The sequence below is a fragment of the Primulina eburnea genome, chromosome 8, assembly GCF_022965805.1.
Source record: "Primulina eburnea isolate SZY01 chromosome 8, ASM2296580v1, whole genome shotgun sequence".
In the NCBI taxonomy this organism is placed as follows: domain Eukaryota; kingdom Viridiplantae; phylum Streptophyta; class Magnoliopsida; order Lamiales; family Gesneriaceae; genus Primulina; species Primulina eburnea.
The window spans coordinates 36,337,782-36,349,104 of NC_133108.1; the positions used below are offsets into that span (position 1 = coordinate 36,337,782).

Genomic DNA, 11,323 nt, shown 5'->3' on the forward strand with positions numbered 1-11,323 from the left:
ACCTCTCTTAGTACGGTGTGGTTCGGGGACGAACCAAGCGGAAGCTGGTGGGCATGTGAGGCCCGGGGCCGAAGAGGGTGGGGGGTGATCACCGGTGCCATCAGTTGCACGGACAATGAGCGGCTCCTGGCAGGCTTCTAGGTGGAGGGAACATGAATGAACCGACCCACACGGGAATGAGAGGGATTCCGAGACTGTGCAATGTAATGGACTGAACAGTTGAAGAGGGCTTAAAAGATTTGATTGGTACTACTCATATCACGAAGGTGCATCTTCTTTTCGGTAGCTCATCACATAAGAACTCCAAAGTTAAGCGTGCTTGACTTGGGGCAATTTTGGGATGGGTGACCTCCTGGGAAGTTTCCTAGGGTGCGTGTGAGTGAAGACATAAGCACGCTGGAAAGACTCGTCTTGGTACAGTGAGGAAAGTCGTCGAATCTGGGGCGTTACAGTTGGTATAAGAGCCGACCTCTCTTAGTACAGTGTGTTTCGGGGACGAACCAAGCGGAAACTGGTGGGCATGTGAGGCCCGGGGCCGAAGAGAGCGGGGGGTGATCGCCGGTGCCATCAGTTGCACTGGATAATGAGCGGCTCGTGGCAGGCTTCTAGGTGGAGGGAACATGAATGAACCGACCCACACGGGAATGAGAGGGATTTCGAGACTGTTCAATGTAATGGATTGTACAATTGAAGAGGGCTTAAAAGATTTGATTTGTACTACTCATATCACGAAGGTGCATCTTCTTTTCGGTAGCTCATCATATAAGAACTCCAAAGTTAAGCGTGCTTGACTTGGGGCAATTTTTGGATGGGTGACCTCCTGGGAAGTTTCCCAGGGTGTGTGTGAGTGAGGACATAAGCACGCTGAAAAGACCCGTCTTGATACAGTGAGGCCAGTCGGCAAATCTGGGGCGTTACAAGATTCTTTTCAAAACCGGGAAAGGAACATTGGGCTGCAGTAAAATGGATATTCAGATATCTACGGGGAACCTCTAAATATAGATTGAGTTTTGGAGGATCCAGACTTGAGCTTTTAAGCTACACAGATGCATATATGGCAGGAGATGTTGACTCCCGAAAATCAACATCAGGATAGATGATTACATTTGCAGGGGGAGCTGTGTCATGGCAGTCAAAGTTGCAAAAATGTGTAGCATTGTCAACCACTGAAGCGGAGTTCATTGCAGCAACTGAGGCATGCAAGGAAATGTTATGGATGAAAGGGTTTTTGGAGGAATTATGTTTTGTGCAAGATCAATACAAGTTGTTCCGTGACAGTCAGAGTGCAATTCATCTTGGAAAGAATCCTTCAATGCATTCAAGATCAAAGCATATTGATGTTCGTTATCATTGGATACGAGATGTATTGGAGAAGAAGTTGTTGAAGCTTGAGAAGATTCACACGGATGAAAATGGATCTGATATGATGACCAAGACATTGCCGAAATGGAAGTTGAAATACTATAGAACTGTTGCAGGTTTGATCGAATTCACAAAATGGGCTTGAGGGGGAGAATTGCTAAGTAATCAATCAAGCAATCTTTGAATTCAAAGCCACCTAAATTTGAATTCAAAGAACACTATTTTTGAATTATAAACACATGTGTTGATTAGTCAAAAATTATGAGGTAAGTCATGATGTTTTATTTTTGTTTTTTTTCCCTAAACTTCACCTATAAATACCCATCCATTCTTCATTTCAAAAATACACCAAAACACAAAATCCTCTCATCTACAATCATAAGTGTAGAAGTGAGATAAAGGATTTAGTGTGAGATTTCTTAAGGAGTGTTTATCCTTGGAAAGAATAAGATTAGTGGAGAGAAAGTGAGTGTTAAAATCAGAGTGTTCTGAGTGAAATACTTTGTATTCTCAATTCTCTTGTTTTTTTTGTTATTAATAAAGAAGTGATCTCCTTGAGAAGTTTAGAGTGGACGTAGCCCAATCTTGGGGTGAACCACTATAACTATTGGTGTTCATCTTATTCATTGTTGATATCACTTATGATATTTCGCTGCGATGTTACCTCGTTTATTTTTCTGATATCCCAACACACACACGGTTCATACTTTTACAACTCCTTGCATTTTTGCACACATTAGTATACTTTTCTTCACTTTTTTTTTTAATAATTTCCTTATATATTTAATAGTTTTTTGATACTTTAGTGTGTAAAATCGTTTTGATATGGTTAGTTTTAATAAATTCGTTATATTTATTATTTGAATATATCCAACATATCTAACTTTATTTTTTAATTCATTTTTTGCTTCTATAGCCAAAGTTTGGCATTAATTTACACATGATGCCAACTATATAAAAATATCATGTTTAGGTATTGATCTTTCCTCCTATATAACCTGAGTTTCATTAAAATAATCATTATAGATGGGTTATTGTCACTTGCCGTAATTTCTACGAAAATTTTGATTGATCTCCATTTAAAAAGAAAAAGAAAAAAAAGAATAAATCAAAACTATTTTCACTTGTTAGTTGATATAGATCCTATGCATCTTAATTCCTAACAAAAATATTAAGGCACAATAAAATATGTAATTATATATGTGTATTTAATTTTTCAATCTTAATCAATTGCAAGTGATGCGAACAACAACGCGCGAGGCATATAATAAAATCGATCTTTCTTTGATACTAGGTTTGTCCTTTTATGATATGTTAAGACTAGAAGATGACATTAGTCCTAATTGTTATACGCACAATGAACATCATTTTTTTGGTTTGTTTTTATTGGGTATTTTATTTTTGTTATCTTCAATCTTCATGGTTTGAATTTGAATAAAATGTTTTTAATAGCTTAAATTAATTAGAGATAATTATTTATGACGAAAAATCCTAATTGCACGCAAAATTAATGCACGGAATTATTTTTCCAAGTCATTAATAGATTTATCATATTTAAAAAAGAGAAACTAATTAATTAAAATTATTATAAAATCAATGTAAAATTTAGAATCATACGGATTAATCATCCCTATAATTACTCAAACTTTATTCACAACTTCATCCTTGAAATTCAACTTCCCCTCTTGTTCATCAAAACCAGCAGCACTTGCCTCAAGATCCACGCATTTATACCACTTGGCGCACATCACATAAAACACAAAATCCACAACAGTTAGCGCTGCAATCAGAAAATAAAACTTGTCCATATGCCCCGTGTTCAAATCCTCTGGAATCCAACCAGGCTTGTTATCTTTTGCAGTGATTCCCATTACCATGTTCACCAGCATGCTGCTCACGAAGTTCCCTAATGAAATCGACGCCATGCACAGCGAGCTCCCGAAGCTCTTGATCCCATCCGGGGCCTGCCCGTTAAAGAATTCCAGCTGCCCCACATACATAAAAACTTCTGAGGCCCCGACTAGAACGTATTGCGGAATCTGCCAGAATATGTGCATGGAGCTGATATGCTCTCCGGGTATCACTTGTTTGAGCCTGCCGAGTTCTGTTAAGCCTGCAGCGACCATGGCTAGCATGCCGATCACGAGTCCTACGCCCATGCGCTGGAGCTCCGTCAGGCCTTTGGGGTTTCCGCTCAGTCTGCCGACCAAAGGGACCAGGATGTGGTTGTATATTCCTGTGCAGACGAGCACGCTGCAGATGTCGAAAGCCGACATGCTGGCTGCAGGGAGGTGGAATTTTCCGATTTGGGAGTTCATAACTTCACCTTGCTCGACGAATAGTGAGGCCATTTGCGTGAAGATTACCGAGTATACGATCGTGCAGAGCCATATTGGTAGCATTCGGAAGATGATTTTGGCTTCCTCGATTTGTGTTACTGTACAGAGGCGCCAGGGGTCAGCAGGGCCCAAGCGATCTTCTTCTGTCTCTATTGCTGCCTTATCAAGACACCTGAAAAAAATGATGTTTTATAGAACTTTTAAGTTCTAGAGGTACAAAATGATTCTAGCCAACAAGAATATGAGTGTTTGAAAAATCTTAGTGAGATCAGGTTAAACAATTTTGGCCATCAATGACACTTACGCAAAACCATCGGTATGACAAATTTTTCGACTTCCTTTGATGCTAGATTCAGTCCCTTGAACCTCATATAAAGCCTCGCCTTCTCTAAGAGTAGCATTCCGTTTCTTGTTTGCAGCAACAAAGACTTGCATAACTCGCGGTATCGGGTTCCCGCACGGCTCTACATTCCGGTAACAAGGCGAACCTAGAAGAAATCCTGCCAGTGCCAAAACGGCTGAAGCCGTAGCCGCCCAGAAACCAAGTGTCCACTTCCCAGTATCCTCGTAATACACTAATACAGTGTTTGAAAACAGAGAGCCTGTGTTGAGAGCGAAGTAGAAGTAGCAAAAGAAAGAGGCTCTAGACTTTCTCTGTTTCGGATTTGACTCATCAAATTGATCGGCTCCTAAGGTGGCTACTGTGGGCTGGTAGCCACCGTAGCCAAATGCCACCATGTATATAGCCAAGTAGAATACAGCGGAACCGTATGTAACGGCCGGCACACAGATTTTCTTGCCATCTCCACAGCCCTCAGGCTTTAGCAATAAAGTCCAGGATGACACGGATACAAGCACCAAGCCCTGGAATTTCGAAATTTTTGAGATAAATCATAACTTTTTTAATGAGTTATTTTATTTCAATCATAATAATATATGTTACCACGACAAATATGCATTGAAAAATTGCACAGGTGAGGTAACGGCCCCAGTATGAATCGCTGAGAAATGCTCCTATTAAAGAGCACAAATAAACAGTGCCGGTCCATTTGCTGACATTATTTGCGGCAGAAGCATTGTCTTGTTCAAGAACTCGAGTTAAGAACAAGACCAAGTTAACCCCAACAGCAAAGAAAGCTAGAGTTGCGAGGCCTTGATTTACTGCACCGTCGAAAGAGTCGAATTTATATAAAAAAAATTAAGATAGTAGAAAAAGACTGTAAAATCCGCGGATTTGATGAAAAGGAAATTAACCTAGCAAAATAAATGCTGCGCCCCAGCCTCCTTTTGAAGTGTTCTTGCTGATAAATAGTTTATAACCACCAGCCTTTTTTCCATTATCTTCGCTATTTACGGGACGCGACTCTTGAACTTTGGTGCTCCAGTTTCCTGAAAGATCAGAATATAAATTAATGATAACATATACTTAAAATTTAGACAAAAAGATCATTAAAGGGATGTGGTTATAACCTTTAGTGCAGTTTCCATGATCAAGGCAAGGGAGTCAATTGGAGTGAATCAAAGATTTCTCTGTAATAATGGACATGAGATAATTATTAGATATACATGCAGTGCAACACCTACAGCCCCTACATGAACCTCAATTCTGTGCAGCTGTATTTTTTCTAGTTCCAGCAACCTAGCTGCCACTACAGGCCATGAACCATCCTAACAAGACTCATCCTAGGACCCTTAGAGACTTCCTAAACTATAGCCAAGAGCCCTAGACCAGCCCATGTGCAGAATCGAACAACCAAACCCAAACAGCCCTTAAACTCAAAAAAAGAGGCAGCATGTGTTCTCCCTATCCCATGCGCAACCAAACCCTTCTAAACCATATCTAGCCCATACCAGGCTCCTAACATGTCCCTAACTCACGTCCCTAACCACAGCCACAAGCCCTAGACCAGGCCCTTCACCAAACCAGATCACCGAACAGCCACAGCTCCTACTCGCATGCGAAACGAATCGCACCAGATCATATTCACTTCCAGGGGCTGTGCTGTCCCTCTAGGCCCTTTTGAGTCCTTACCAGATTACTTAACCATGTCTAAACACATCCCCTAACCTAGCCATACACAGCAGCAACGTTCCAGAGGGATCCACCGAAGGTTCAAATCAAGAAAGCCAAGAACACGACAGTTCATGCACACAAATTTTCAGAAAAAGTTTCCCAATTTACTTTGATCTTAATTTTGCATATGACCAATAATTTCATGCATAATTTGACAATCACAATAATATGGATTTGAATGGTGCAAAAAGAATGGTTGAAAACGTGCCTTTGCATTAAAAACGCTCGAATCGTCGATAATCGTTTCGGAAAAGTCGGTGGGTGATCGAAGCGACGGCTATTTTTCTTGCATAAAAATTGCGTGAGACAATAGTGCTTCGTATGACGAAGGATCGGTGATGGCTGGATCGAAGGAAACAAACAAAAAATCAAAGTCCAAGGCTAGAAGGTTACTCGCTGTTTGTGTGTATTTAGTGTGCGTGAGTTTCAAAAATTAAATCTAGAACTAACTAATTTAATTGCTTCCGGTGGAAATATATATATACTGATAATAATCTTAAACATAGTTTAGGTTTAAGTAAAACACTAATACATAACTTAAACATTAGTTAGATAATTAAATTAACCTAAAAGTTTTATTTAAAAATTTAAATACATGATCAAGATAAGCTCTAATTTAAAAGATTGTTATTTCTATCTTCAAAAATTGCGATAAAAATATTAAATTTCACTTAAATACTAATTAAATAAATTAATTAAGGCGTAAAAATAATCATAAATATTTCACAACAATTTCAAGAATTAAATCCTTAATTTTCAAAAATTTACATTTTGAACACTTTAAATATTAATATTTTAAATCGTCTAACAACTAAATTCGACTTTTAAAATGCTAAAGTTCATTAATCATTTAAAATAAATAATTTATTGGTTTAATATAACTTTTAATTTTAGCATCGCCGATCCTCTTTCCTCAGTCTGACATCGATTATTCACCTGAAAAGCTAAAACTTGCGAAAATGTTTTAAATTGCTTAAAGTAAACATGTAAACCTTTAAAAATCATGTAAAGAAAATAAATCAGCAAATTTAAAGTTTTTCATGCATGTGTTCTACGTGGATGAATTTTTAGGGCGTTACAGTTTTCATGCATCATAAGCACAGTCCATGCACGGTTTCCTTACAATATATCCAACAAATATTTAATTTTTACAAATATGTGGCATAAAAAAATTCAATATAAGATTGATTTACCTTTTCCTGAATTTGACGAGAGATAGAACAAGGAGCTCTGGTACGGTACCGGATTCGAGGAAAGGTGTAGGTCTCGCGTCGATGATCAACGGTGGTGATGTTGGCCGTAAAATCACTCCACTCAACACAAAGAATTCAAAATAGGGGTGTCAAAATGCGACACGACCCGTCAACCCGACACGACCCAACACGAAAAAAATCATGTTTGGGTTGGGGTTTTTCGGGTTCGGGTTGGGTTCGGGTTGAGTTGATTCGGGTTAGTGCCATGTTAGGCGGGTTTCGGGTTGGGTCGGGTTGGGTCGCGGGTTGACCCGCGAAATTTTTTTTAAAAAATATTACCTATATTTTTATATATTGTATGTTTGAACAAAATTTATTGTGTATATATATGATATATTTTCTTCATTTAATATTTATTTTGCATATTTTTATTTTTTTAACAATTTTTTATTTGATTTAGTAAATATATTTTTAATTTTCTACGATTAAACATTCAAATTTAAATCGAAAATTTTGTTATTATGTGTTAAAATTAAAATATTATTATTATTTTTTATTTTTTTGAATTTTTTCATTAATTTTTTTTAAAAATTAAAAAATAAATAACATTCGGGTTATGCGGGTTAGACGGGTTGAATCGGGTTATACGGGTTCGTGTTCGGGTTGGGGGTTTTCGGGTTGCTTCGGGTTCGGGTTGAAAAAAAAAATAAAAAAAATTTCGCGGGTTGACCCGAAACCCGACCCAACCCACCCGATTGACACCCCTAATTCAAAACCAGTGATACTTGTTGTCATTTATGGTGCAAATAGGGATGTCAATGGGTCCGGATTTTACCCAGACCCGCAATGGACCCGTCCCGTCTGGGTGCGAGTTTGGGCATACTAAATGGGTTATGGGACGGGCCTCGGGTCCAATTTTTCAGACCCGTCTGGGTATGGGCGGGTCATGTGTCCTACCATACCCATCCCATACCCGTCCCATATATGTGGAGGAAGATTATCCTGAAGATTGTGTCTGAAATATTGCTAACAAATGTTTCTGAAATATTGCTTACTCGCTGATTTTATATTGATCTGTTTAAGTTCTACTATGAGTTATTTTTGGGGATGTCAAGACTTTTTTTTGGAGAGCTAGTAACTCTTTTTTTATGTAATTTATTATGTCGTGAAAATATTTTGTTTGTTATTATTAAGTGTGATCGAAGACATGAACTAGTTTTTATTATGTTGTATTTAAAGGCTTGTTTGTTTCATAATTCAGTCATGTGATAAGAAGATTACAGTTTTCATTTAAAAAGAATTCGGGTCTCACGGGTCTCGCGGGTCTACCCGGCCCCATTATGTATTCGAGGTGGGACGGGTCCGAAAAATATTGAACCGAGGTGGTGCGGTTAATGGGTTAAAATTTTCTTCATGGGGCGGGTCTTGGGTTTAGACATACCCGCCTCATACTCGCCCCATTGACATCTCTTGGTGCAAAAGAGAGAAAAAAAAAACAACTTTTTTTTTCTTAGCTAGTTGACATAGACAAATTCTGAAACTTTAATCTTAAATGTATTGTTCAATCCAAATATCTAAAAAAATAGTCGAAGAGAAAGAACCCTTTCGTCTGGAACAATTTTCAGAGCAAGTATATTTCGAACCAGAATATGAATAAATCTTTATAATAAGATTAGTATTTTAAAGAGTTTTCGATATAACAAAATTTCTATCAAGCTCCTATCTTCACTCAGTTTCTTAGGTTTCAGTTTGAATCTTTTAAACTCTTGGTGACATTTGGACTAGGACTTTACAAGAAATAGGGAATGACAAAGTTAAAAGAAAAAAATTTATTTGAATTTATACATATGGAAAAATATGAAAAAAAAATCAAAATGAAATATATTTGTAAAGAGAACTTTTTAATGTTTTATAAATGTCATATTATCATACAAGAATATCAAAATTTAATATTCCAAAACATCAAATTTCCCCCAAAGAATACATGAAAAATGAATTACATGTACTATTTTTACTATATTATGTGGAACACACAAAGTGTATTCTCCCATGTTTCCAATATCTAAATTATATATATATATATATATATATATATATATATATATATATATATATATATATATATATATATAAATAAAAGATTTGGTTCCATTAGAAGGCTTACAAACAGATTATTTATTTATTAAAAAATATTTTGCTTATTTATTAAAAAATATTTTGCTTAGTATACCATCTTATAATTTTATAAAAACTTGAATTAGAATGAATATTTATTTATCTATTTAGTATTTCATTATATTCATATATATTGTAATTATATATATTTTTACACGACAATTTTGTAAATTTTTATCTCAATTTCTAGCTAATTGATACAAAACCATGTCAATCTTATTCGAATTTAGATAAAAGATTTGTTCCAATCTTATCTAAGTTCAAATTATTATCACTTATGACATAAAAATAATTAAAATTTTCATATTTAAATAATTATTGGAATCGATCATTAAAAAGTAATATTAAAAACATACTATATATATATATATATATATATATATATATATATATATATATATATATATATATATATATATATATATATATATATATATATATATATATATATATATATATATATATATATATATAAAAGCAATACTAATTTTAAAAATAATTAAAGATAGTAGATAGATGATACGAGTCATCACTCGGAGGCCATGCAATTGCAACCAATTCCATAAATTTAGCACTATTTAATTTAATTTATTTAGTTTGTTTGTTTGTTCCGACGAAGATGTTGGTTTTAGCTTTTAACCAGTGATTCTCCTTAATCTTAGCATTATTTATTATTCTTCTAGTATGTTACCTTATTTTATTTTATTCGAAACGTTAAGAATAAGATATATACGAAATAATAAGATATATACGCAGATATTAAATCAATTTAATTATTTAGAAAAATCAAATTTGATTGATGATAACTGGGTGAATCGGGTGTGAACTTAGTGGGCGATTACACCGGGTCGGGTTGATGAATTGTAGGTGATTGCTCGAGAACCTGGACCTGCACTCTCGAAAGAAAAAGAACATTAATGGGTGCAAGAAAATTCTCCGTCGTGATTACTCTGACGCTCAAGTCAGTGAAGTGTTTTGAGAGAATCTTGTATTAAAAATTGTATGCAATATATGAGAGTGAATATATGAATATGCCAATCCATTGAATGTAAATCGAACATGCTATTTATAGGAGATAAATCTATGATTACCTCATTGTCAGTGACCACTTACTATTTAGGACAAGATGATTGCTCATACTCTACTTTCTGACAACTTTTCTGACACGTCAAACCCTTGTAATTTTGACAAGTAATGATTAACAAACATAAGACATCTCATACTTGTACACTCGAGTGATGTGCTACTTTCGAGGTAGCCCGGGATGATGATATATCGAGCATTAATTTGCCCGACTACTCACAATCCCTTGCTGCAAACTTACCATTATTCGGGTTATCCATTTAATGTCCCGGGTCATATGACCCGGGCTATTATGAGGTTATCATTGATATTCAACCAAGTTTATATTTTTTATGGGAAAAACAAATAACATTCGGTTCATTTATTAAGGAGATATGAAAATTCTGTATAGTTTTAGTGAATTATTATTAGCGACGGTTTTTTACATCTATTGCTAATAGCGACGGTTTTTATAATACGTCGCTAAAAGCAACGGTGAATAAACAGTCGCAAATAGCGATGGTTTACACCACCGTCGTCGATTCCACTTTGCGACGGTTTAACTAACCGTCGCTATATTGTGGCAAATTTTGAATTATTATCCTCTTCCACATCATGCTAATAATATGCATGCCGTGAATAATAATATTAACCCTACCCATATTTACAATAAAAAGTAGTACTCTTAACATAAAAAATAATAATTTTTCATGGATGACCCAAATAAGAGATCCGTCTCACAAATACGACTCGTGAGACCGTCTCACACAAGTTTTTGTCTATTTTGTTTATATAGATAAACAATATTTTTTTTGGATTATTAACGATATGTTCATTTAAATTTTAGATAAGATTAAGATAGTTTTATATATTAATGAGTTCATAATTATATAGTTTTTTTAATATCTAATATTTAATAAAAATAAGATATACTTGGTATTAAATAAAAATATGTGTCATCAAACAAAATTTTAATTAATACAGAAAGTTAATTCTTAATAATAATAAAATAATATATATATCATGTATTATATATATTAAAACAAATAACCTATATAGATTCATAAAATTTTAGAATTTATTCCAAATATATACTAGTTTGTATTCGAATTATTTAC

The 11,323-nt window shown here is 35.2% G+C and overlaps 1 protein-coding gene across 1 annotated transcript; it reads right to left on the bottom strand.

Moving 5' to 3' along the window:
* Positions 1–2,998: 2,998 nt before the first annotated feature.
* Positions 2,999–10,486, bottom strand: LOC140839219 (protein NRT1/ PTR FAMILY 7.1-like). The gene is made up of 5 exons (XM_073205856.1): positions 10,468–10,486; positions 4,956–5,090; positions 4,645–4,862; positions 4,006–4,565; positions 2,999–3,873 (listed from the first exon to the last, which is right to left on the bottom strand). The coding sequence occupies exons 1-5, from the start codon at positions 10,484–10,486 to the stop codon at positions 3,003–3,005; spliced, it is 1,803 nt and encodes a 600-aa protein (XP_073061957.1). The 3' UTR covers positions 2,999–3,002.
* Positions 10,487–11,323: the final 837 nt, after the last annotated feature.

What these genes read in the sequence shown, in the direction of transcription:
- LOC140839219 (XM_073205856.1), bottom strand. An exon ending in CGCAGCATTTATTTTGCTAG is followed by an intron (nt 4,863 to 4,955) that starts GTTAATTTCCTT and finishes TCGACGGTGCAG; the next exon opens with TAAATCAAGGCCTCGCAACT. An exon ending in TGTCATACCGATGGTTTTGC is followed by an intron (nt 3,874 to 4,005) that starts GTAAGTGTCATT and finishes CATTTTTTTCAG; the next exon opens with GTGTCTTGATAAGGCAGCAA.